This window comes from Oncorhynchus tshawytscha, linkage group LG04, assembly GCF_018296145.1.
Source record: "Oncorhynchus tshawytscha isolate Ot180627B linkage group LG04, Otsh_v2.0, whole genome shotgun sequence".
NCBI classification, from domain to species: Eukaryota; Metazoa; Chordata; class Actinopteri; order Salmoniformes; family Salmonidae; genus Oncorhynchus; species Oncorhynchus tshawytscha.
The window spans coordinates 25,891,287-25,918,840 of NC_056432.1; the positions used below are offsets into that span (position 1 = coordinate 25,891,287).

The 27,554-nt window shown below is 42.6% G+C and overlaps 1 protein-coding gene and 1 non-coding gene across 5 annotated transcripts; both read left to right on the top strand.

The window, feature by feature from the left end:
• Positions 1–420: 420 nt before the first annotated feature.
• On the top strand, positions 421–26,179 carry LOC112248423 (angiopoietin-related protein 2). 4 transcript variants are annotated; one of them, XM_024417428.2, is made up of 6 exons: positions 421–700; positions 819–1,003; positions 8,887–9,806; positions 23,270–23,463; positions 24,616–24,886; positions 25,059–26,179. In XM_024417428.2, the coding sequence occupies exons 3-6, from the start codon at positions 8,918–8,920 to the stop codon at positions 25,256–25,258; spliced, it is 1,554 nt and encodes a 517-aa protein (XP_024273196.1). In that variant the 5' UTR covers positions 421–700; positions 819–1,003; positions 8,887–8,917; the 3' UTR covers positions 25,259–26,179. The 4 variants fall into 4 exon arrangements, with proteins under 4 accessions (XP_024273196.1, XP_024273198.1, XP_024273197.1 ...); XM_024417430.2 differs by having other exon boundaries at positions 837–1,003; XM_024417429.2 differs by having other exon boundaries at positions 848–1,003.
• LOC112249771 lies at positions 11,296–11,349 on the top strand. Its single transcript, XR_002953431.1, has one exon. It is a non-coding gene; the product is annotated as a U7 small nuclear RNA (small nuclear RNA).
• Positions 26,180–27,554: the final 1,375 nt, after the last annotated feature.

The following is a 27,554-nucleotide window of genomic DNA, read 5'->3' on the forward strand; positions in this document are numbered from 1 at the left end:
ACCAAAACTGCCATTGGACTAATGCTGGGTATATTTTCTCCATATCTCTATAAGCTGCTTCCTTCCTCCTACAGTGGCTCACATACATGCCCAATTAGGCTCTGATTACTGTGACATCACCACTCCTTGCTCTTACAACCAACAGCCAATGCCAGAAATAGTGGTGGTGGACCAAGAGGGGGATGGGAAACTGTGAAGTGTGTATGTGTGTGGGAATGAGAGAGCGGAGGTGTGTGTAGCCAGAGCTTGTATCTCATGCTTGTGGGTGTCTTTGTGCCAAGGGGAGGAGAAAGGAGAAAAGGGGAGGGCCTGTGCTAAATTTGTCAGCTTACTGAAACATTGTGTCAGAGCATTTTTCATCATGTAAATGCACTGAGAGAGAAAGAGAGAGAGAGAGAGAGAGAGAGAGAGAGAGAGCGCGCAAAAGAGAGAGAAGGAAAGTGAGAGACTGAGGGGAGGGAGAGAGAAAGGAGAGAAAGAAAAGAGGAGTTATTAAGGGGGGCAGCAGAAAAAGATTGTCTCAGAGTCGTCAGCAGAAGTGATGGACTCAGCACATAGAAAGTGATAGTCTTCTCCTACTGGGCTACAGAGAGCACACTGACCAGACAATGCTGGCCTCTCACTGCCTGCTGCTCTCTCACTGCCTCTGAGGAAACTACCCATTACATCTAACACATTTGGATGTATTCTCTTTTAATTGGTAAGTGTCTAAAATCTTATGAGGTTAATTGTTTTATCCTTGCCCAGTGCCTACGGTACAAAGGACTTATTCCCAGCAAGTGCAGCTCCTGGTTGTAATAACATGATTCAAACCACAGTCAACTATTGAGTGACAGGGTTTACTCAGGTGCCAAAGAGCAAGTGATCCAGAGAGAGAGAGGGACAGCCCCAAGCAGCTTTTACACAGACTGGTGATGACTTTCTTCAAGGGGACACGTCAATCAGTGTTGCCGGGAGGGCAAGGGAACTGAAGGGGAAACAAGCTACAGTCTACAATTATCTGGTAAGGATTCAGTAGCATTTGACTTTCCCTGTATCTTTCACTGTCTTTATTGAATGTGTACATGCAAACATCTAGCATGGCTTGCTCATAGTTCTTTAAGTGTGGCTAGTCTTATCTGTTGATAATCTAGTACATTTGTAGAAACTGATCGCTAAGCTGCACAGTGACAGAAAGGCTTTGGCCACCCTGTGTTGAGTTAGCCAGAGATTCCTGCTGATCAGTTTGAAGCTTAGCCCTTCAGTGGTATCTCTATGGAGATACATGGACAGGTTTGTTGCCCGGGGCAATTCCCCTGTCTGATTCCGCTGGCTCTGATATAGACACAGCAGAGAGGGATTGACACAAAAGCAGAGATAATGAAGTAGTGAGCTTTCCAGAACAAGGGCTTGATAACCACGGATAAACACTCAGCTTGTCATCCTTCCAAAGACATACTCGAACAACAAAGATAGGCTGCCAGTGAAAAGTGTCAATAGTAGGAGCCTGGTCTTTTTACCAGGAGCATCTCTGGGGCATTCATGATTGTAAGCAGTGCCATAAAAAGCTATGCCCTCATTTTGTGATGTGGTTCACACTAGTAGAAGTTTCTTAATTGAGGTTGTTTTATTATTCAGAAAAATAACAGAAATTCACATCACAAAATGCCAAATTTCAGATACATTTTAGTCTAAATGAGTTTGCTGTCATTTGTACATGAATGGATAAAGCTTATGAATATTTACAGTTTTTTAAAAATAAAATCCTGCACAAAGTACTGGGTACAACTTTCTGCTGCCTCATGATATACCTCCACGCTGAAGTGGACACGGACGAAAAGGGCTGTTCTGTTGAATCTCTGCTTTGTCTCTGCTGCCAGGGCTGTGGATAAGAGTGCTTTGATGGTGCAATTAGGAACGTATCAAAACGATTTCTGAAACCCCCTGCCTGACAGCATGTCCAAAACACAACACAACACACAATCCTGAAAGAGTAAAAGAAAGAAACCTTATTAAATGTGCTAAACTATCATCAGAACTATTCTCTGCCGTGGAAAGCCATAACAATGGCTGCTTTCCATCAGTGTCAGACTCAGAGCAGACTGAGCAGGTAGCGGAGGTTGGGGCTGAGGCATGGCTGAGGTTAATTATGTCTACAGTGTCATGTTATGGGCAAACCAGGATTACATGCATAAGGAAAGAATGGTGTCACCTTAGATAATGAATTACTCAGATTACCATTTCAAACGGAACTTAATTCTGATCCAAGACATACTGAATGTTTACAACCAGCACTGTCAATTGGTCCTAATTTGAGCATATACCTCATTTTGCACAGTCCTCCAGTGCTGTAAATTGGGAGGTGTTGAATTGATATGTTATGACTAGTAATAAACTGTGAAGAATTATGTGCATTTGTATTCGTTTGTGGTAGTTGAGATAACAGAGCTGCTGGTGTATGTATGACTAGCTGTGGTGTGGTAGAACAGAAGGCAGAACTGACTTGTAGGTACAGCAGAGCTGGAGCAGAGAGGAGGCGTCTCTCTCTGTCGTTCTCTCTCTTCACAACTACCAGTGTGTCTGTCTGTCTGTCTGTCTGTGGCAGCTGACTCTAAAGAGTGGCTAAGAATGTGAGGAATGCCACACTCACTCTGAAATGAGAGGGGCTAGGGCGAGAGACATCAGCCAGGCCCGCCAGGCCGCTCTGCTCACCTACTAATTATTATGGGCTGCGCATGAACAAAAACACTGGAGCACGCTGCTGCTCACAGCCACACTGACCCACACAAAGCACTGCCTGTCACACACTATTAGATACGGAGAAAAACAGGGAGATGATTTGATAAAGTCATTACCAAGCTGTGAATTTGACATACATTCTAATGAGCAAAACAGCCCTAATTAGACAATCCTAATAAGGAACACTGTTTACCTCAAGTGCACTGTCATCCACAAAGCTACTGGAGTTATTTGTCTATAGTAACACCGTCCTCTTTTTATGTCACGACAATAACAAGGCCAGTTAGTCAGCTGTCTTTGTATAACTACGGAGGAGAAGAGGGCATGGGGCCTGCTGTTGTTGCCTCAGGTGCTAGGTAACAGAGGGGTTTATAATAGATTGACTGTCTTGGGGCAAATAGAACTAACTCTGGTCCCTGGGAGCCCTGGGAACCCTGGGAGCCTGAGTCTGGCATGTTGTGTTATCTGAACACACACACTCCCCCACTGCCAGCTCAGGCATTTTCCTCCAGCTTTGAGGTGGTGGGAAGCCTGGCTGGGAGACTAATTGGAGACTCCTGGCTGACCGCATAGTACTATGGGGCTTTTCTGTGGCATGGAGTGACATGGAGTGGCCGGTGCATAGCTTCTCCCAGACACAGAGCTAATGTTCCAGAGAGGGAAACCACATCAATCCCAGGCCATTAACATAAGGGAGACAGTGACTGTTCCATTAGACCAGATCATTATCATGTGTTGTTGTCCTCTTTGTCCCACTGAGGAATTCATTTTTTCCCCCTGTTGTACATCCCACAACGTGGTCTTATATTACTGAAGGCCATCACTGTCTCTTTCGTTCAGAACCTTAATAAGGACTTCTATGTATGTTTAGATAATGTAGCTTGATCCAACCTTTACTATCGTCTCTTAGTCAATCAGCATCTACTTTGATGACGTCACACCGCATCATACAACAGGGCTTTGTGGGAATTGATTAATTCCATGAAAGGGACCCATATACTGCATTCAGAGCAGAGTTTCACACTAAAAGACTAAAACTGAAACCAAAACTTAACCACGGCTTCTTCTGAGCTTTTACTCGTGGGCAGACGCTTTGTGAGAATAACATATGGGCATTCAGTAACAATATATATTTAAATGTGTTAAAGACATGTTTTCACAATTAATGGGAGACAAAAATGTAGGCTAGGCTTATACTAAAATATATATATACTGTATATATATAGTATAATAGTATAATAATATAGTAAAGATATCAAAACTATGAAATAACACATGGAATCATGTAGTAACCCAAAAAGTGTTAAATCAGAATAGATTTTAGATTCTTCAAAATTGCCTTGTTGACAGCTTTGCACACTCTAGGCATTCTCTCAGCCAGCTTCATGAGGAATGCTTTTTCAACAGTCTTGAAGGAGTTCCCACATATTCTGTGCACTTGGTGGCTGCTTTTCCTTCACTCTGCGGTCCAACTCATCCCAAACCATCTCAATTGAGTTGAGGTCGGGTTATTGTGGAGGCCAGGTCATCTGATGCAGTACTCCATCACTCTCCTTCTTAGTCAAATAGCCCTTACACAGCCTGGAGGTGTGTTGGGTCATTGTTCTGTTGAAAAACAAATGATAGACCCATTAAGCACAAACCAGATGGGATGGTGAATCGCTACAGAATGCTGTGGTAGCCATGCTGGTTAAGTATGCCTTGAATTCCAAATAAATCACACACAGTGTCACCAGCAAAGCATCCCCACACCATCACACCTCCTCCTCCATGCTTCGCAGTGGGAACCACACATGTGGAGATTATCCGTTCACCTACTCTGCGGCTCACAAAGACACAGTGGTTGGAACCAAAAAAAATCACAAATTTGGACTCATCAGACCAAAGGACAGATTTCCACCGGTCTAATGTCCGTTGCTCGTGTTTCTTGGCCCAAGCAAATCTCTGCTTCTTATTGGTGTTCTTTGGTAGTGGTTTCCTTGCAACAAGTTGACCATGAAGGCCTGATTCACGTAGTCTCCTCTGAACAGTTGATGTTGAGATGTGTTTTATACTTGGGCTGCAATTTTTGGGCTGCAATTTCTTAGTCTGGTAACTCTAATAAACTTATCCTCTGCAGCACAGGTAACTCTGGGTCTTCCTTTCCTGTGGCGGTCCTCATCAAATCAAATCAAATCAAATTTATTTATATAGCCCTTCGTACATCAGCTGATATCTCAAAGTGCTGTACAGAAACCCAGCCTAAAACCCCAAACAGCAAGCAATGCAGGTGTAGAAGCACGGTGGCTAGGAAAAACTCCCTAGAAAGGCCAAAACCTAGGAAGAAACCTAGAGAGGAACCAGGCTATGTGGGGTGGCCAGTCCTCTTCTGGCTGTGCCGGGTGGAGATTATAACAGAAATGAGAGCCAGATTCATCATATCGTTTGATGGTTTTTGTAACTGCACATGAAGAAACGTTCAAAGTTCTTGAAATGTTCCTCATTGACTGACCTTAATGTCTTAAAGTAATGATGGACTGTCTTTTCTCTTTGCTTACTTGAGTTGTTCTTGCCATACTATGGACTTGGTCTTTTACCAAATAGGGCTATCTTCTGTGTACCACCCCTACCTTGTCACAACACCACTGATTGGCTCAAATGCATTAAGAAGGAAAGAAATTCCACGAACAAACTATTAACAAGGCAGACCTGTTGATTGAAATGCATTCCAGGTGACTACCTCATGGAGCTGGTTGAGAGAATGCCAAGTGTACAAAGCTGTCATCAAGGCAAAGGGTGGCTACTTTGAAGAATCAAAAATATATTTTGATTTGTTTAACACTTTTTTGATTACTACATGATTCCACATGTGTTATTTCATAATTTTGATATCTTTACAATATTAAAAACCCTGGAATGTGTAGGTGTGTCCAAACCTTTGACTGATATTGTATATATTTTTTTGACCTTTATTTAACTAGTTAAGAACACATTTTTATTTACAATGATGGCCTACCAAAAGGTAAAAGGTCTCCTGCGGGGATGGGCTCTGGGATAAAAAATAAATACAATGGGGCAAAAAAGTATTTAGTCAGCCACCAATTGTGCAAGTTCTCCCACTTAAAAAGATGAGAGAGGCCTGTAATTTTCATCATAGGTACACTTCAACTATGACAAACAAAATGAGAATAAAAATCCAGAAAATCACATTGTAGGATTTTTTATGAATTTATTTGCAAATTATGGTGGAAAATAAGAATTAAGTATTAAAATAAGTAAACACACATCAATACAAGAGAGACACCACAACACAACATAAAGAGAGACCTAAGACAACAGCATAGCATGGTAGCAACACCACATGACAACAATATGGTAGCAACAAAACATGGAAGCAGCACAAAATGTTAAGTGAGTTAATATCTGGCTGTCTCTCCCATTCCATGCCTTTATATCTTTCATATCTTCAACTATAATTTCCCTCATACCAGCCAGAGATCTCCAAAGGCCTTGTTCTTGGACAGTTTTGCTCTCCATCTCTTTAACCTAATGTGCTGGCCCCATGCCCAGAATAGCAAGGCAAAAACAAGTGTTCTCCCCTCTCATTCTGAAGGCAGTCTGAACATCATGCACGTGGTTCTCCTTTGGGTCAGACATCTAGCAGTAACTGCTGAACAGTTCATATAGTTACCCTCATACTGAACAGACTCAACAGAACTAGGCAGCCATGAGCCTGCCCTGCACCAAGCCTCCCACTTTGAGATAAGAAAGGATTGTCCTGACTCTGGGGAGGTGTTGCACAGGCTCCTCTATAATCCAATATGCAGCAGCTTTCAATTAAGGAGCCCCAGGGGTACAGGCCCTTGTTATCACATTCTCCTCTGCACTCTGGGGCATCCCCTCTGCTTCCAATAACACCACAGCCCCTCCAACTGCTGCCCGGCTATTTTTCTAATATAAATGCCTTCACTTTGAAATATGGAACAAACAGTCAAAGTGCCTATTTTTCATGCACTCCTGCAAAAAGCTAAGGGTTGTATCTTAAAATGTAGTTGTTGTGCATTAATCACACTACTTAAAATGTAGCCTCTCTGTAGAGACACACTGTCAGGGAAGATTGATATTACACAACATTCTCTCAACACTGATAAACAGAGTAATGTAATGATCCAGAGCACATTGAGAAGGTTCAAGAGTTCTACATTCTTTTCAGGTTAAATTTAGATTGAAATTCCAATATTCCAAATACATATAGGAAATTATATATACACAATGATGTGTTCTTTAACTTGTGAATGCACCCCAGTGTCCTTCTCTTGGTAAACAGCTCAGGTCTGATACAATCTGATCAATATATTAAAACAGGCGCAAGAACAGCATCAGCTGCTATGCATGTCAAACTTTCCATAAGAAGTGATGCCCAGGCCTGCAGAGCACTGAGGAGCAGATAGGGGATAGACAGGTGAAAACACTCCTCCTAACAGTGGCCGTCACCCAAGAGAGCCAGAGTCAGGACAGCTAGCTAAACACAACTCCCTGACATCATTAAAAAAAACTTACCAACTAGAGAGATCAGTACCTTATTAGCTAAAAGAAACAACACTTGCCTTAGCAGAGGTGGAAAGGGTTAGACTATTGACACTCCAACAGCTTCCATTTAACACATCTAATTCCGGTCTACTGAATAACAGTTCACAAACCCAAGCTACTGTATGGCAGATGACTTTACTGTTAAGTAAAAATACAATCCAGATCAAATTGTATGTGCCTGTCTATGTGTCTGGCTATGTTTTTCATACTCAAACATACATTTTAAGGTTATTCCTCTACTTTTATTATGCAACACAGTTACAGTTGATGTTATATAATACAAAGTCACAGCATCCTAAGCAGGAAATGCTTCCTTTTATGGTGGCCAATATTTATTTAGCCCCAAGGACCCCCAGAGTTGCCCTAGATGCTGGGCTGGGCTCTGGAATGAATAGGGGCTCCCAGGGCAGGACAGGACTGCTACCTGAGGTGTGTGCCTGCCTGGCCCTCACAGGTAATAGAGACTGGGAGAAGGCCATTCTAAGGGACATGTGGCCTCTGGTCTCAATCAGTGGAGCTGTGAAGGCTCCCATTAATGTCCTGTCAGTGTAAAAGTAGATCCCAGCCTTGTGGGTCAACAGCAGGGGCCTTAATGAACTAAACAGGCAGGCCACGAAAAAGGTTTCTTAATGCCCAGAGCCAGCCATGCTCTCATAACCATAGCCAACACCACCAGGCTGGTGCCTGTTTAGAAACATGATGGCACGGTAGCTTGGCATCTTGGTGAAATCAAATCTGTCTCAGAGTTGAGATTTCCACTGTTTGATAACATTCAATGATATCACAAGCATAGAATATGTGGTGCCAGATCTTGTGTTGGAATCAGTGTCTTGTTTCTTTCAGCCTGTACAGACAGGACCCATGGAAAACACACCATTACCAAAGTGACAATACCTGACAAAATAATACCCTTTCACTTGAGACATGCTAACCCCAAGAAGTGAATATGAGTATGAGTTTAAAGGAAAAACCACAAATTCCTTTAATTTTCAGTGTTAAATAACTGTAATAACAATATTTTTTTGTGAACAAATGTTTCATTTTGGCGTTATAATAAGCTAAACACACAGCAAATGTAGCTAAACACACAATAATACCAAAGACAATATCAGCATGTAACGTAGCTAGTTAGCTGTAAAATCGCTTATACAAACTGCACAAATACATTTCTACAAGGGCAGATATACTTTTGAGAAGATGGGAAACGTTGCTCATGCTACATCAATGGGCCGCGAGGTGTATTCTGGGAAAAAGAGTGCTCTCCTTCAAGGAGTCAATGGGAGTCTATTGGGCGCTAGCTCAAAAACATGAAAACATGACATCACTCAGAGATGCACAAAAACAATATAACATAAAAAATGGGTGAACCTTTCCTTTGAATTATACAAATGAGTTTGTTTAGGTTTTATAACACATTCATCCATTTATCAAAACGGTAGGCCTATACTGTGCGATTAGAGATCATTTCAATGAGATAGCTGACCACAGCGTGGAATGTCACAGTATTTTTAAAACAATTCATTATTTGTACCAAACCAATGACCTCCCTTTCTCTTTCCCCATCCATTCCTGTTGTTCTAAATCCCTATGCCTCCTAAGGTGTGTGTGAGTGAGAGCCCTTCCCAGACTGATGGAGCTCCCCGTGGTGCTGCTGTTCCTAGTGTATGGTCTTGTCTCTGGAGCCAAGCAGCCCCAGGGTCCGAGGAACCCTCAGGAGAGCAACCCCCAGGCCAGGAGCAAGGAAAGGGAGAGCAGTGAGGATGGCCTGGAGAGAGCGTTCCTGTATGCTGGGCAGAGGAGCAGGCGAGCCGCCGCCGAACCCCAGCAGCCCGACAAGTGTTCCTACACCTTCATCGTTCCCCAGCAGAAGGTGACAGGGGCCATCTGTGTGAACCGCAAGGAGCCGGATGCAGCGCTGGAGAACCGCGTCAACAAGCAGGAACTGGAGCTGTTGAACGTGGAGCTGCAGAAGCAGAAGAATCAGATCGAGACGCTGCAGCAGCTGGTTGAGGTGGACGGAGGTATCGTCAACGAGGTGAAGCTGCTGAGGAAGGAGAGCAGGAACATGAACTCCAGGGTGACCCAGCTCTACATGCAGCTGCTACACGAGATCATCAGGAAGAGGGACAACACCCTGGAGCTGTCCCAAATGGAGAACCGTATCCTCAACCAGACCTCGGAGATGCAGCAGCTCACTAACCGCTACAAGGACCTGGAGCACAAGTACCAGCACCTGGCCACTCTGGCCAACAACCAGTCGGTCCTCATCGCCCTGCTGGAGGAGCAGTGCCAGGGTCGGCCCGTCAGCCCCCCTCGCCCTGTTCCCGTCCCCCAGCCAAGGCCACAGCCCCCACCTGCACCATCACCACCCATCAACAAGCCCTACCAACCTCCCACCTACCCACGCCTCACCAACCAGATCACCAACGAGATTCAGAGTGACCAGAAGTCTGTACTGCCTGTCATTCCTACCATGCCCAGCGGCACAGGCAGCCCCTCTATCACTACCAAACCCTCTGGTGAGTCTCTCTGTTTCATTGAGCAGCCTGGCTGTTTTATGTTACCAATTGAAATTAATATTCCTTGATACAGATCTGGTCTGAAGTTAAATTTATATGAGGGGTCAAGCGGAAATAGAGAAGCTGGCATGTTCTATGAACACTCATCAGACTAATGTCTACGCCAGTCTGAAACAGAGGGTTGTGTGTGAGAGCAGTTTGGTATTTCTTAATCATCAGCCAACAGCAGCTCTCCATTCTTTATCCATTCTTCTCACTATTGTCTATGGGAATAATAAGTTCCACACATTCCCCGAGAAAAGGCCTCTAAGGGAGAACAGAGCTGTTGTTGTCTCAAACCCTTTGAGATGCATATCATCTAATGGGCTTGATACTACAGTCAGCTGATTACAATCCACACAAGAATCTTAAAACACATATTCATGTGTGCTCATGGATGGTTGGACTAGAGCCCTCTGGTTTTGAGGCCAGTGAAAGTGGAGCTGTCTGAACCTATCCTCCTTGATTTGGTACACTTAATGAAGCTTAAGTAAGTGGATGATTAATTGATAGATTTAGTTAACTGTATAGTTGACGAAATACAACAGGGATCACAACTGGATAAGGCTGTCTGTCATGTACTCTAGCTGTGTGTGTGTTTGGCGAGTTAACTTGGTCTTTATCTGATAAGAGAAGTAAAACAATCTGACTGGTCTTCAACAAAACATGACTAATTCCTACAGTATATCAGTCTTTAAAGTTTTATTCCTTTATTCCTCATATTTAACTGTTAACAGTGAAATGTTAGCTTTTATGTCTGTGCGAGTGACTATTGCTGTTGGATATGAATATTCCGACATGAAAAAAACACTACAGTTAACTACAGCATACTACAGTACTTACTACAGAATTCTGTAGTAAACTGTAGTATACTATAGAACAGTGGTTCCCAAACTATAGGTGAGGTCAGCAAGGGGGGCGAGGAGTTCCCCTCCCCCTCAATTGTCTTTTTTTTAAGGAAGTCAGTCAGGCTTTCAACTTACTGATGTTCACCAATGGTGGAAGGGGGGCCCCCGAGTGAAAAGGTCTGGGAACCACTGCTGTAGAATACTATACTACACACTGTATTATCCCTCGATCATCTGTGGTACTTACTATAGATTATTGTAGTATACTGTAGAATACTATAGTATTATCCGCAAAAAAACACTGTAGTAAATACAACAGTAATGTCCGCAAAAACACTACAGTTCGAAAAGAAAACACCTATTTTTTAAACTACAGTAATACTATAGCAGTTCATTTGCATATACCCTGCCTATTCCCCTCCTCCATATCCCAATTTGTGCCACCGATTAGTGAGAAACCTACATGCCAAGTATAGACCATATATTGTGTTCCCTATAGGTTACAGAAAAGAGCAGACGTTCTGAACTATCCGTTCATACCCCAGTCCTACCTACCTACCTACCTACCTACCTACCTACCTACCTACAGTACAGGTTATGGAAAATGTGATCTTTTAGTATTTGTCCAGTAGGTTTCCTCAAGGAGAAAGACCCCACTTCTATGTCAAAGATAATTAAACAAAAACACTACAGTAAACACTACAGTAATGTCCGCTATAAAACACTACAGTAAACACTACAGTAATGTCCACTATAAAACACTACAGTAAACACTACAGTAATGTCCACTATAAAACACTACAGTAAACACTACAGTAATGTCCACTATAAAACACTACAGTAAACACTACAGTAATGTCCACTATAAAACACTACAGTCAACACTACAGTAATGTCCGCTATAAAACACTACAGTAAACACTACAGTAATGTCTGCTATAAAACACTACAGTAAACACTACAGTACTGTCCACTATAAAACACTACAGTCAACACTACAGTAATGTCTGCTATAAAACACTACAGTAAATACTACAGTAATGTCCACTATAAAACACTACAGTAAACACTACAGTAATGTCTGCTATAAAACACTACAGTAAACACTACAGTAATGTCCACTATAAAACACTACAGTCAACACTACAGTAATGTCTGCTATAAAACACTACAGTAAACACTACAGTAATGTCTGCTATAAAACACTACAGTAAACACTACAGTAATGTCCACTATAAAACACTACAGTCAACACTACAGTAATGTCTGCTATAAAACACTACAGTAAATACTACAGTAATGTCCACTATAAAACACTACAGTAAACACTACAGTAATGTCTGCTATAAAACACTACAGTAAACACTACAGTAATGTCCACTATAAAACACTACAGTCAACACTACAGTAATGTCTGCTATAAAACACTACAGTAAACACTACAGTAATGTCTGCTATAAAACACTACAGTAAACACTACAGTAATGTCCACTATAAAACACTACAGTGAATACTAAAGTATACTACAGTCCACAAAAACACTACAGTAAATACGACAGTATACTACAGTCAGCAAAAAACTAGAGTAATTACTATTGTATATACAGTTCTCAAAAACAGTACAGTAATTACTAGTTTATACTACAGTTTTTTTACAACAGTGTTAGTCAATTCTAAGTACTACAGTATACTACAGTAATGGCCACGAAAACACAACAGTTAATACTACAGTAAAGTCCGCAAAAACCCTACAGTGAATACTATAGTATTTATACCAGAGTATACGATAGTATTTTTGAGCGAAAATCAGATGTGTCTCAGCGGACAGACACCAGATGAAGGGAAGTTTAGAGACAGGGTTTGTGTGGTCTCAACTCACCATGGGCTAACAAGCTGACTGCTGAGGGGGGCGAAGCCAGCTTACACTGCATTTCATGGTCAATCTATCCCTGACAATGGTAGCATGGTAAATATAGCATTTCAGTTATGAGGGAAACCCCGCCACAGGCCAGCAGCACTCTGCCACGGATTGTCCAGAGGATGTATAAGACTCGGTGAGGCTTCCATAAGGAATTCGCCAAATCAACTGAAAATGATTTGATAAGTATTTTCTTGTTAACAGATACAGTACATCCACTAGATACCATGTCATTTGAATGTAGTAGGAAACACTGGCTTATGCTGTACAGCTCTTTCCATAGAAATGTTTGTGTTCCACAGTGTGCTTTCCTGACTGTGTTTGAAGGGGGGCAAGCAATTTCCTGTCAGGGCCGACTGCAACTCACCCCTCAAAGGTTATACAAACTCCTCACACAAAAACTGAGTCCTATTACAATGCAGAAAGGAATGGAGAGAGAGAGGTGTGGTGGTAGAGAGAGAAATAAAGAAAATAAAGAAAGAAAGAGTAAGGAATAGAGGGTATGAAAAGACAGAGGAAAGATAATGAGTACGTATCTGTGTGATGTCATTTATTCCATCCCCACTAGGCTTGTATCAGTCAAATGTTCTGCCACAGTGGCAGGCTCAGCCCTCTGGTTTATGTCTAAATAACACAGCTCTTCCACAAAGCCCACTGGAGAGAAGGAGGCTGGCTGATGGATTACTTCCCACATGCAATCCAAGCACAACCTAACCTGTTTTAGCCTGGTAATTTACAATGTGAACCTTTGTTCCTCTGTCTCTGTCTGTGACAGTCCTACTTGTCGTTTACAGTCCTACTTGGAATTAGCTCCTTGATTTTCCTCCTTTTTATTCTGATACAGCCAGGCTGTCAGTGTGACCTCTTTATGAAAGCCTGACATCCCCCTGTCTGGTCTTCCTCTCTTTCTCTCACACACACACACACACACACACACACACACACACACACACACACACACACACACACACACACACACACACACACACACACACACACACACACACACACACACACACACACACACACACACACACACACTGCCTTTTCCTAGTAATTTAAACCAGGGCTCGCTTCCATTCCCTGGTTGGGCAAAGACTAGCTGCTTCAGTCTCTGTGTGTATACCTCTCTTCCTCCTGTCTCTGTACAAATGTCCATCTTGTTCTAAACAGGTCAGTTGGCTAATCACATCAGTGTAAGCCAGTGGTCACCAACTGGTCCAGTTCATGTTTTTATTCAGCATTTTCAACACTGTTTTTATTCAACACTATTACAAAACATAAAGCGCGCTTCTCCCTACTTCCACTCGCGCTGCAGCTGCAATGAATGAGTAGCCAAGTGTACCGATACCACAGGAGGTTGGTGACACCTTCATTGGGGAGGACGGGCTTGTAGTAATGGCTGGAGAAGTATCAACAGAATGGTATCAAATATATCAAACACATGGGTATCTTTCTAGAGCTCCAACTTTCCGACCTGAAGATCACTGACATCATGATTTGACCTAGTTTTTTTCTGAGTTCCCGGTTGTTTTAAAAGCACCATGACCATCAGATGCAGGTAACATCAGTCCAGTAAAATAAAAAAGCTAATTATTTCAATTTATGCTCAGCTGTGCCTTGCACATCAACTTATCTATTATGTTATGAAAGCTTGAGTTTTCAAATATAATTTGGTCTGAGAATAATAATATTGGCAGGCCAGGCATATAGCCAATATGCTGTGATAATATATTAGGCCTAGTACCCAAACCTCATTCCTTCAGAACAGTTTTTATTAGGTTAATGTAAATAAAAAATACATGTTTTTTAAAATTCTGAGCGGTAGATCTCGGCTTGCTTTTTGACCGCGATAGTGATTTTGAGCAGAAAAGGTTGGTGACCACTAGTGTAATCTCTTGAATAGGAAAATAGTTTCACATCCAATTAGAGAAGTGGAGAGAGTGTAATTGATGTGCAATGGCTAGCTAGTTAGTGGGGTGCACGCTAATAGCGTTTCAATCGGTGACGTCACTCGCTCTGAGACCTTGAAGTAGTTGTTCCCCTTGCTCTGCAAGGGCCGTGGCTTTTGTGGAGCGATGGGTAACGATGCTTCATGGGAGGCAGTTGTAGATGTGTGCAGAGGGTCCCTGGTTCGAGGCGAGGAGAGGGACGGAAGCTATACTGTTACACCAGCGGCCCAATAGAAGCCGGTTTCCAAGTATGATGACTAGAGCTCTTCTAGGGGGAGAGTAACGGCTAACAGGCAATAAGCCAATTCATGTTATTACAGATATTAACCTGTTTTTACAGATATTAACCACTTTCAAAGAGAACAAACACCAAGAGAGACTAATAAACCAAACATGTGCAGCATTTAACATAAACTTCATTCCTCGTTAAATGATATACTATGGTGGTGGAGGATGTTTCAGAGATAAGGAAACATACTTTAACCTACAGAAAAACACAACAATGGTTTAATGGTCAGTTTTCAAATTTGTCTTCAAAACATAGCCATATTAAATACCTCATCATAGTACTTCTGTTAAACGACCAACTGCCAAGTTGGGAATTATGTCAGATAAATGAAACGTGAAGTGAAAGTTTGAACATTTTGGAATTTGGGATAAGTTCCAGCGGTCTCCCTGGCAGAGTTACTGAGGTAAAATAAGGATTTTAATGTAGTAGGATTATTTTAAATTAGTCCAATTCAGTATAATGAATTTGAATAAACAACCAGATTAATAGTGTACACTTGAAGAGGTTCAGGAAAATCTGAGTTGAGGTAATGTTTTGCAAATAGTGTCATTGTAGTACTGCAAAAACCAACGCAGTCTGATGCTGGAACACCCCAACAATTTTTTTTTCGCCCACATACTTACACTAGCAACGCACATGCCTCGTCCACCTGAGGATCTGTCATTTTCAGCCATATATTGGTGATTTTTTTTGTTTATCTGAGGGTATCCTGCTATTGACACTCTTATGCAACAGAACGTGACAACAACAGTAATTAATGAGGCTGTCTAGACAGCGCAGGTAAGTGCAGGTAGGGCAGACAGAACAGGTAAGAGCAGGTAGGACAGACAGAACATGTAAGAGCAGGTAGGACAGACAGAACATGTAAGAGCAGGTAGGGTAGACAGAACAGGTACGAGCAGGTAGGACAGACAGAACATGTAAGAGCAGGTAGGACAGACAGAACAGGTAAGAGCAGGTAGGGCAGACAGAACAGGTAAGAGCAGGTAGGACAGACAGAACATGTAAGAGCAGGTAGGACAGACAGAACAGGTAAGAGCAGGTAGGACAGACAGAACATGTAAGAGCAGGTAGGACAGACAGAACAGGTAAGAGCAGGTAGGGTAGACAGAACAGGTACGAGCAGGTAGGACAGACAGAACATGTAAGAGCAGGTAGGACAGACAGAACAGGTAAGAGCAGGTAGGGCAGACAGAACAGGTAAGAGCAGGTAGGACAGACAGAACAGGTAAGAGCAGGTAGGGCAGACAGAACAGGTAAGAGCAGGTAGGACAGACAGAACATGTAAGAGCAGGTAGGACAGACAGAACAGGTAAGAGCAAGTAGGACAGACAGAACATGTAAGAGCAGGTAGGGCAGACAGAACAGGTAAGAGCAGGTAGGACAGACAGAACATGTAAGAGCAGGTAGGGCAGACAGACCATGTAAGAGCAGGTAGGGCAGACAGAACATGTAAGAGCAGGTAGGGCAGACAGAACATGTAAGAGCAGGTAGGGCAGACAGAACATGTAAGAGCAGGTAGGGCAGACAGAACATGTAAGAGCAGGTAGGACAGACAGAACAGGTAAGAGCAGGTAGGACAGACAGAACATGTAAGAGCAGGTAGGGCAGACAGACCATGTAAGAGCAGGTAGGGCAGACAGAACATGTAAGAGCAGGTAGGGCAGACAGAACATGTAAGAGCAGGTAGGGCAGACAGAACATGTAAGAGCAGGTAGGGCAGACAGAACATGTAAGAGCAGGTAGGACAGACAGAACAGGTAAGAGCAGGTAGGACAGACAGAACAGGTAAGAGCAGGTAGGACAGACAGAACAGGTAAGAGCAGGTAGGGCAGACAGAACAGGTAAGAGCAGGTAGGACAGACAGAACATGTAAGAGCAGGTAGGACAGACAGAACAGGTAAGAGCAGGTAGGGCAGACAGAACAGGTAAGAGCAGGTAGGACAGACAGAACAGGTAAGAGCAGGTAGGGCAGACAGAACAGGTAAGAGCAGGTATAGTAGACCAAAGTGTTTGGTGGTTGCAGCCATGTTCAACCCTGTTCCATCCCTTTGTGTAAAGTTATTAATGCAAATACGCCCAATAGTTATCTATTTTAACACAAAATATCTGATACAATAAGAAAATGTATATACTGTATGATTGCATTCTAAGAAAAAGTGAAATTCAACAATGAATTCAATGCTTGAATTACCATCAAAATCACTGAACTCCATACATTATTTGTCCATGTCAGTAAAATGTTTTATGTGCTATAAATCAGTCAAAATCTGATGGATTATAAAAAAAATAAAACATTTGCAGTATTTTCATCTATTGCCCAACTCTTGCATTTATTAGAATTGTTATGATGATTTCTACTCGATGGAGGTGCAGCCATAAGACAGAGCATAGCCTGTATGTGTACTTCTCCAAGTTGCGTATTCATGGGTTGCACCTCCGTCACTAGGTTGCATCGTTGCCATTGCTATCAACGTACTACAGATGCTGCAGCATAATGATGTCTGGCTGATGGTTGATGCCAGGTCTTTCTGATTGGGGGCTAATGACTGTTTCATCAAATGTACACTATAATGGCTTGGAAACATTGCTGCTTGGACATTGCTGAAGTAGATTAAGAAAAATCCATTGTAGAAAACAACTCTGCATCATTATGATGTGGTCAAATTAACTTTAAAGAGATGGCAAGGTTGCCATGAGCTAGCAAAGTTAATCAGAAATACAGTTGAAGTCAGAAGTTTACATACACTTAGGTTGGAGTCATTAAAACTCATTTTTCAACCACTCCACAAATTTCTTGTTAAATAACTATAGTTTTGGTAAGTCGGTTAGGACATCTACGGTGTGCATGACACATGTCATTTTTCCAACAATTGTTTACAGACAGATTATTTCACTTATAATTCACTGTTTCACAATTCCAGTGGGTCAGACGTTTACATACACTAAGTTGACTTTGCCTTTAAACAGCTTGGAAAATTCCAGAAAATTACGTCATGGCTTTAGAAGTTTCTGGTAGGCTTATTGGCATCATTTGAGTCAATTGGATGTGCACCTGTGGATGTATTTCAAGGCCTACCTTCAAACGTTGCTTGACATCATGGGAATATCAAAAGAAATCAGCCAAGAACTCAGAAAAAAAATTGTAGCCCTCCACAAGTCTGGTTCATCCTTGGGAGCAATTTCCAAACACCTGAAAGTACCACGTTCATCCGTACAAATAATAGTACACAAGTATAAACACCATGGGACCACGCAGCCATCATACCGCTCAGGGAGGAGACGCGTTCTGTCTCCTAGAGATTAACGTACTTTGGTGTGAAAAGTGCTCCAAAATCGCCATAAAAAAGCCAGACTACGGTTTGCAACTGCACATGGGAACAAAGATCGTACATTTTGGAGAAATGCCCTCTGGTCTGATGAAACAAAATATAACTGTTTGGCCATAATGAACATTGTTATGTTTAGAGGAAAAAGGGGGAGGCTTGCAAGCCGAAGAACACCATCCCAACTGTGAAGCATGGGGGTGGCAGCATCATGTTGTGGGGTGCTTTGCTGCAGGAGGGACTGGTGCACTTCACAAAATAGATGGCATCATGAGGACAAAACATTATGTTGGTATATTGAAGCAACATCTCAAGACATCAGTCAGGAAGTTAAAGCTTGGTCTTCCAAATGGACAATGACCCCAAGCACAAGCATACTTCCAAAGTTGTGGCAAAATGGCTTAAGGACAACAAAGTCAAGGTATTGGAGTGGCCATCACAAAGCCCTGACCTCAATCCCGTAGAAAATTTGTGGGCAGAACTGAAAAAGCATGTGCAAGCAAGGAGGCCTACAAACCTGACTCAGTTACACCAGCTCTGTCAGGAGGAATGGGCCAAAATTCAACCAACTTATTGTGGGAAGCTTGTGGAAGGCTACCCGAAACGTTTAACCCAAGTTAAACAATTTAAAGGCAATGCTACCAAATACTAATTGAGTGTATGTAAACTTCTGACCCACTGGGAATGTGATGAAAGAAATTAAAGCTGAAATAAATCACTCTCTATTATTCTGAAATTTCCCATTCTTAAAATAAAGTGATGATCCTAACTGACCTTAGACAGGAGATTTTTACTAAGATTAAATGTCAGGAATTGTGAAAAAACTGAGTTTAAATGTATTTGGCTAAGGTGTATGTAAACTTCTGACTTCAACTGTAGATAGCAATGCTAATGTTAGCTAGCTAAAATGTCAGTGCTCTCCCCTCAATCTTAGCTAGCTAGTCAATTTGGAGACATCACAATGATAACAAAAGCTTGTCCTACTAATTATTTCCCTCCTTTTGAAATATCATCGTGTTTCCAAGCCACAGTAATGCACTTTAGACAACATTTTCATCAGCACCCATTAAGACACCCATTAAGACTCACTAGGGCTCCTGAGTGGTGCAGCGGTCTAAGGCACTACATCTCAATGCAAGAGGTATCATTACAGTCCCTGGTTCGAATCCAGGCTGTATCACATCTGGCTGTGATTGGGAGTCCCATAGGGTGGAGCACAATTGGCCCAGCGTCGTACGGGTTTGGCCGGGGTAGGCCGTCATTGTAAATAAGAATTCGTTCTTAACTGACTTGCCTAGCTAAATAAAGGTTAAAAAAACTGCATTGAGTAGATGCTCAGTTAGGCATCAGTCCTAATACAAATGTTCAAAACAATATTGTGATGAAATGTGGACAGACAGCTGTATGGCACATTGTGTGTCCACAACTACACAGGCCTTTCCAGATGAAGGAGGCCATTGTCTTAGTAGAGTTTTAATGGCTGATATCTGAGATTAGATTAGAGAATGGCCAAGCTAAAGCCCACTGCTGAGAGAATACGCTTTATGAAAACACTATCAATCACATGGAATGTCTCCGATCTGCATGACAGCACAACTGCTCTCTAGGTCAGTATTGTAGAGGAAGTGGTTTTACCTCCACTGGGGTAGGTCAAAAACACCCATTGACAATAACAACATAAGAAACATGCAAGGGTTTAATAGGGGTTTAGAAGGACAGTGATTAAATATTAAGAGACTTTCCAACTCTACTTCAACAAAAGAGTGTTTTCTACAGCTCAATGCCCATGATATCATTCATCAACAAGGGACCTTTAGAGTGCATGCTGATCTACAGTATCTGCTAATGTTGCATCATTCAGCAATCAGGCCTCCCTATAGCCATATGCCAATGTTGCTCTTGGCTGCACAGCCTGCAGTAATTTCACTTGTGAGAGCAGCAACCAAAGTCAATCCTGGCCTTAAACTGAAAGCTACTGTAAAATGGGAGTAGCAGCAGTAACATGATGCTGTGGTCTTTTCAATTAGGCTGTGTAGCATCTATCTCCAGTACTGTGATGGTCACACAATAAGAATGTTGTATTAACCCTTGTGTGGTATTCAGGTCTGTGGGACCCATTTTCAATGTTTACTAAAGAGAAATGATCAAATGAATTGTTTTTTCAACCTGAGCCTCATTGGCCTTGGCTCATTTTCTGTGAAGAACATGTCAAAGAACACGTTCATTGAGTGCCCACTGTGCACCCCCCTACACATGTATATTACATACAGTATGTGGTGTTTGGGTCCACTGGACCCGAGGTTAATTAAAAAGTGTAGAAAAGTGTGTGTGTAAGTGAAAACAAGTCAAAATGAAACAAAAAGGTTTGCTGTGTACCTTCACTCTGTCTTCCACCTCCCTGGGCCTGCTGTTTCAACATAGTACCAAGAACCTGTCTGTCTCCCTGCCTGTCTCCCGCTTTTCTCACACTCTTTACCCTTTGTAGTAGTGTGTGAAACTACACAATGTCTTGCGGGAACCTACTCTATTACAATACATTATTTCGATACATTGTAAAAAAAATCTGTATTTTCCCACACTCTACCCCAGCCAGGTGCAAATTGGGGGAGGGACTCAACAAATAAATAGCTTTGCATGTGTGCTCCCTACCACAATCAATCAGTATGGCAAAAATAATCTCTGATCAGAGGACCTTAGAAATAATTTTTGTAGAGAGAGAAGCTAGTGTGGAAATAGCATCTTCCACTTTGGAAGATGAAGAATTTTCAGAATATGAGGATCATGTCTCTGTCAATTCGGAGTCTGACAGTGAGTTGGAAGAAGAGGATGAGATTGACCCTCAGCCAGCCCCAGGACCAGCCCATCAGCAGCCAGCCCCAGAACCAGCCTGACAGCAACCAGCTCATCAGCAGCCTGCAGGAGGAGAAATATGCCCAAGGAATGAGCCACCCCGCATAGCTGTCAATGTGATAAGGATGCAACCAGGGCCGACGTGGATGGCGGTTACTCATGTTCAGAACATAAAGTCTTCTTTTGAACTGTTCATCCCAGACACCATCCAGAGAATCATTCTGGACTGCACTCATTTGGAGGGAAGGCGTGTTTTTGGAGAGCGATGAAAGGAGATGGACCAAACTCATTTACATGCATACTTTGGGGTTCTTATCCTTGCTGGTGTTTTCAGATCCAATGGGGAATCCACAGAATCCCCGTGGGATGCAGAAACTGGCAGAGAACTCTTCCGTGCAACAACGTCTCTGAAAAACTTCAACATTATTTCCATGATTATTTGCTTCGATAACCGAGACACCAGACCAGCTCGGCGGCAGAGAGACCAGCTAGCTGCAATCAGGTCCGTGTGGGACAAGTGGGTGGACTGCGTTCTCCTGTTTCACAACACTGGGCCCAACGTTACTGTTGATAAGCAGCTTATACCATTTAGGGGACACTGCCCCTTCAGGCAGTACATACCATCTAAACATACAAAATATGGAATCAAGATCTGGGCTCCCTGTGATGCTGCTTCATCCTATGCGTGGAACTTGCAAGTGTATATGGGGAAGCCAGATGGAGGAGCCCCTGAGAATAACCAAGGGATGTGGGTTGTCCTGGACGTGACACAGGGACTCCGTGGCCACAACATCATAGGAAAAACTGTTTTACTTTGCACAAGCTGGGACAGGAGCTCCCCAAGATAAAGCTGACGATGGTAGGAACAGTACGAAAAAACAAGCCAGAGCTCCCAACTCAGCTGTTGAATACACAGAACAGGCCTATCAATTCCTCTACATTTGTGTTCACGGCCTACACGTCCCTAGTGTCCTACGTGCCAAAGAAAGGCAAAAATGTCGTACTCATGAGTACGCTGCATAGGGTTGGCAGAATCTGTGGCCAGGAACATCAAAAAACAGAAATCATAATGCATTACAATGCCACAAAATGAGGGATGGACAATTTAGACAAGCTGGTGACTGGCTACAGCAGAAAAGAAGAATCTTACGATATTCTTCAACATCTTGGACATCTCGGTGTACAACCCGTTTGTCATCTTGATGGCCTTGAACCCAGATTGGAACAGAGGGAAGCTCCAGAGGAGATGGCACTTTCTCGAGGAGCTGGGCAAGGCATTGGTAAGATCTCAAATCCAGAATAGGCAACATATCCCAAGGACCCCAGCTTCTGCAGCCATCATGAGGAGGATGCTGGTGCCCCATCCGTCTGACCCACAGAACCAACCTCAATACCGGAAGTAAGTGTTCGTAATGTTGTTGCATGTGTGTGTGTCTGACTCTCCTACCTTGGCCTGCTGTAACTATATATGCGAGTGAGTGAGATGTTAGTAAAATTCCTCAACTAAATGTTTTCATCATTCTAGATTGCAACCGGTAGCAACAAGAAGAAGCGCTGCGATGTGTGTGGACCCAAGAAGGACAGGAAGACACACTACACATGCATGAAATGCAATAAATACATTAGCAACACACACACAGTAAAACTCTGTCCCTCATGTGGTGTGTAGACCGGCCTTAATTTGTGTTCAATGGGGCTCATTTATAATTTCCATAAAATACTGTATGTAAAATTAGTCCTTCCAATTTGTTCAGTTCAAAGCAATAAACATCAATAGTGATGAAAACCTTGTTTCATTTATATTTGTTCAAGATAAACATTATTTTTTTGCACCCATGTCTTGATTAGAACTGATTTTTGTTTACATAAATCACTTTTTATTTAAAAAAACGAATAGCCCTTTTATTGGTCAATGTGATCTAGCAGAGGTAAATGGCAAATATTAATCATGTATGCTGTCTATATTCCTTGTAATTGATATCAGTCAACATATAAATATTAAGTCTTAAGTATTCTTTACAAGAATTGGTATGGCTGTATTGTTTTAAAAACCCAATAATGTTGTGGGTCCATCAGACCCGCAAACATTGGGTGAATAACAAAAACATGAACACCACACAAGGGTTAATTATGAATATGAAAGTGACTCATATTATAGAAAAAATATACTTTGACAACCTGGTCCTTCCACCAGGCTTTCTGTCTAACCACTGTGTCTGTCTCATTTCCTGTCCCATGCAGGGCCATGGAAGGACTGCCTACAGGCCCTTGAGGATGGCCACACGGCCAGTGGCATGTACCTGGTGAAGCCAGAGAACGCCAACAAACTAATGCAGGTGTGGTGTGACCAGAGACACGACCCTGGTGGCTGGACCGTCATCCAGAGGAGGCTGGACGGATCAGTCAACTTCTTCAGGAACTGGGAGACTTACAAGGTATGTAAACAGCCCCACACTAAGGCAAACTCTTTTAGTATAAAGGGGAGGCAGGTTCTATGTAGAACTGTGTCTGTATGCTGAACATTGGCAGTAGTTCGAAGTGAAACAGGTGACTTATGTCTGGTGTGTCTGACGTTAAAAAGATCTGAACTAATAAATCAACTAAGTCATTGTTGAGGTTTCAGGAGAATGGTCCCTTGCACTGCACCTGTCAGTCACACCACTGGCCGATGACTCATACCATCCGTCAACAGGAGTTGGGTCTTTGTGAAATTAGTCCACACAGGACGCATACAGGCTTAATGAGAAACGTGTGGATGAAAAGCTGCCATACTGGAAATCAATGCCACAATAAAAATATTGCCCAGTGAAAAATGATTCATGGTCCATGAAAATTATTTATATTTACATCATAGCAATGGTTTGAGGAAAAATAAATGTCTGAATTCAGGTAGTTACACAACATTACACAGGCAGTCATGAGGACAGCATGAAATACTAAGGGATGAATATTGCCAGTAGGGAATGAGGTGAAAAGGGTCTGGTTAGTGTAAGGATCTAAAGCACTGCAACAAGGCAAAACAATTTGAGTGCAAACATCATAGGGCAGACAGACAATTTGCAAGAATCTTGTTTAAATCCTTGCCAGAGAACTTTCCAAGACCTTTACGATACACATTAAAACACATGGGAATTAAATGTGTACAATTGCCAGATCTTCCCATGATTCAAAGCATGTGCAATGTAATGTAAAACACATCATATCCAGTGACCTGTCCTGGCACGGAAATGAGGCAGAACAGTCCAGACCAGCACACATCTTGTAGATCCTACAGGCCATTAAATCATTTTTTATAATTGCAAGACAGTGAAGATCTGACCACTGAATACTGGCTATGGTGTAGTAGGCTCATGGGCTATTTGCTGGTACCTTCCCTGACAATAAACACTCTAAGACAGATTCATATTGACCTTTACTGTCAGAGCATCTAGAGGGACTGTTTATCTCAGTACTTCCCAGGCACCGACTAGAGAAGAGGCTCTGAATTATCCCCCAGACCTCAAGACCAACTGCTTTCAGCTGAAAGGACTTGTGTAAAGCCCATCATGTTGACTGTGTTGTATGTATTCTCCCTTTGCCCCTCATAGCAAGGCTTTGGGAACATCGATGGAGAGTATTGGCTGGGCCTAGAGAACATCTACTGGCTGACCAACCAGAGGAACTACAAGCTGCTGGTGACTCTGGAAGATTGGTCTGGGAGGAAGGTGTTTGCAGAGTACGCCAGCTTCAGGCTGGAGCCTGAGGCAGACTTCTACAAGCTCAGGGTGGGCCGCTACCATGGCAACGCCGGAGACTCCCTCACCTGGCACAATGGCAAACAGTTCACTACGCTGGACAGAGACCATGATGCATATACAGGTAGCACACGCTCACTCAGTCACGTTGAAACAGAAACACGAGATAACATTTCTAGTGTTGAGTTCTGACTCAGTTACTTAGCCTAGTCCATACTGTAAGCCCACAAATGTAAGCCCACTCATTTTTGTTGAGATTTTACAATATTGTCTAACTAATATTTGCTTCAACCCAGGTAACTGTGCCCACTACCAGAAGGGAGGCTGGTGGTACAATGCATGTGCCCATTCTAACCTCAACGGAGTATGGTACAGAGGAGGACACTACCGCAGTCGCTACCAAGATGGAGTCTACTGGGCTGAATTCAGAGGAGGTGCCTACTCCCTGAAGAAAGTATCTATGATGATACGACCGAACCCAAACACCTTTCATTAAATATCCATAAACAAGACCAAGTAGCCCCTTTTCAAAACGACTTCCTCTCCACAAAAACCTCAATTCAAACAACACTTGAACTCTGAAATAAAGGCATCTCACACAGCCAGATCAAGAAGATGATGACATAGAAAGTGCAATATCTAAGCCTCAGGCAGGACTCTTGGTGGAGCAATAAAGGAGAAGCAGGGTGCATCCTGTTGCTCCACAGACGAACACATGTAACGGTGTGGCTGTATGCTTGCTTCTCTCCCTTTAAATGTAGTTCAAATGTGTCTGTTTACCTAACTTTGAGCAAAGTGTACTACTGCCTTAGAACTGATGGTACGGTGTGATTCATATGAGAGAAAGCAGGATGAAAAGAAGAGGAGAGCGTATGTCAGTTCACAGTGCTCACACTAAGTAGCTTGGGACAGCAATCTTATATCGTAGTCCGTATGTTTTATAGTGCAGAACATAATTTTATGAGAATGAAGTTGACGCAGGACATTATATCCAGTGACTAACCTTATGGTGTTTAAATCAAGCTCTTCAGGTGAGTAATTTATAGGAAACAATAATCACATTTCTTAAACCATGGTATAGACAGGTACTCTTAATATGTTAGCCATAATCTTTGTCAACATACACAATCTAATGTCTATCACTTATGTAAAAGATGGAATAGATACAAGAGTCTGCTCTACAGCACTAGTACTGTCAACAGTTATGACCTGATATCTGGCTTACAAACTCAAAGTAAAAATGATTTAGATCATTCCAATGAACATACTGCTGGTGTGGCAGAGTGCAAGGTACAGGGAATCATGACAACTGACTTAATCATACAGTGCATTGGGAAAACATTCAAACCCCTTGACCTTTTCCACATTTTTACAGACTTATTCTAAAATTAATTAAATAGTTCCCCCCCCCTCCTCAACAATCTACACACAATGCCCCATAATGACAAAACAAAAACAGGTTTTTAGAAAGTTTTACACATTTATAAAAAGAAAATGAAATATCACATTTACAAAAGTTTTCAGACCCTTTACTCAGTACTTTGTTGAAGCCCCTTTGGCAGCGATTACAGCCTTCTGTATTCTTTGGTATGATGCTACAAGCTTGGCACACCTGTATTTGGGGAGTTTCTCCCATTCTTCTCTGCAGATCCTCTCAAGCTCTGTCATGGTTGGATGGGGAGCGTCGCTGCACAGCTATTTTCAGGTCTCTCCAGAGATGTTCGATCAGGTTCAAGTCCAGGCTCTGGCTGGGCCACTCAAGGACATACAGAGACTTGTCCCGAAGCCACTCCTGCCTTGTCTTAGCTGTGTGCTTAGGGTCATTGTCCTGTTGGAAGGTGAACCTTCGCCCCAGTCTGAGGTCCTGAGCGCTCTGGAGCAGGTTTTCATCAAAGATCTCTCTGTACTTTGCTCCGTTCATCTTTCCCTCGTCTCCCAGTCCCTTCCCCTGAAAAACATCCCCACAGCATGCCACCACCATGCTTTACTGTAGGGGTGGTGTCAGGTTTCCTCCAGACATGACGCTTGGCATTGAGGCCAAAGAGTTCAATCTTGGTTTCATCAGATCAGAGAATCTTGTTTCTTATGAGCGAAGTCATTTAGGTGCCTTTTGGCAAACTCCAAGCAGCGCTCGTGCCTTTTACTGAGGAGTGGCTTCCGTCTGGCCACTCTACCATAAAGGTCTGATTGGTGTAGTGCTGCAGAGATGGTTGTCCTTCTGGAAGGTTCTCCCATCTTCACAGAGGAACTCTGGAACTCTGTCAGAATGACCATCGGTTTGTTGGTCACCTCCCTGACCAAGGCCCTTGTCCGCTGATTGCTCAGTTTGGGCAGGCGGCCAACTTTAGTAAGAGTCTTGATGTTTCCAAACTTCTTCCATTTAAGAACGACGGAGGCCACTGTGTTCTCTGGGGACCTTCAATGCTGCAGACATTTTTTGGTATCCTTCCCCAGATCTGTGCCTCGACACAAACCTGTCTCAGAGCTCTACGTACAATTCCTTCGACCTCATTGCTTGGTTTTTGCTCTGACATGCATTGTCAACTGTGGGACCTTATATAGACAGATGTGTGCCTTTCCAAATCATGTCCAATCAATTGAATTTACCACAGGTGGACTCCAATCAAGTTGTAGAAACATCTCTTTGTTTGATCAATGGGAACAGGATGTACCTGAGCTCAATTTCGAGTCTCATAGCAAAGGGTTTGAATACTTACGTAAATAAGGTATTTCTGTTTGTTTTTTAATACATTTGCAAAAATTCTAATAAACTGTTTTTGCTTTGTCATTAT

What these genes read in the sequence shown, in the direction of transcription:
- LOC112248423 (XM_024417428.2), top strand. Translation starts at nt 8,918, where the DNA reads ATGGAGCTCCCCGTGGTGCTGCTGTTCCTAGTGTATGGTCTTGTCTCT. An exon ending in GGAACTGGGAGACTTACAAG is followed by an intron (nt 23,464 to 24,615) that starts GTATGTAAACAG and finishes TGCCCCTCATAG; the next exon opens with CAAGGCTTTGGGAACATCGA. An exon ending in AGACCATGATGCATATACAG is followed by an intron (nt 24,887 to 25,058) that starts GTAGCACACGCT and finishes GCTTCAACCCAG; the next exon opens with GTAACTGTGCCCACTACCAG.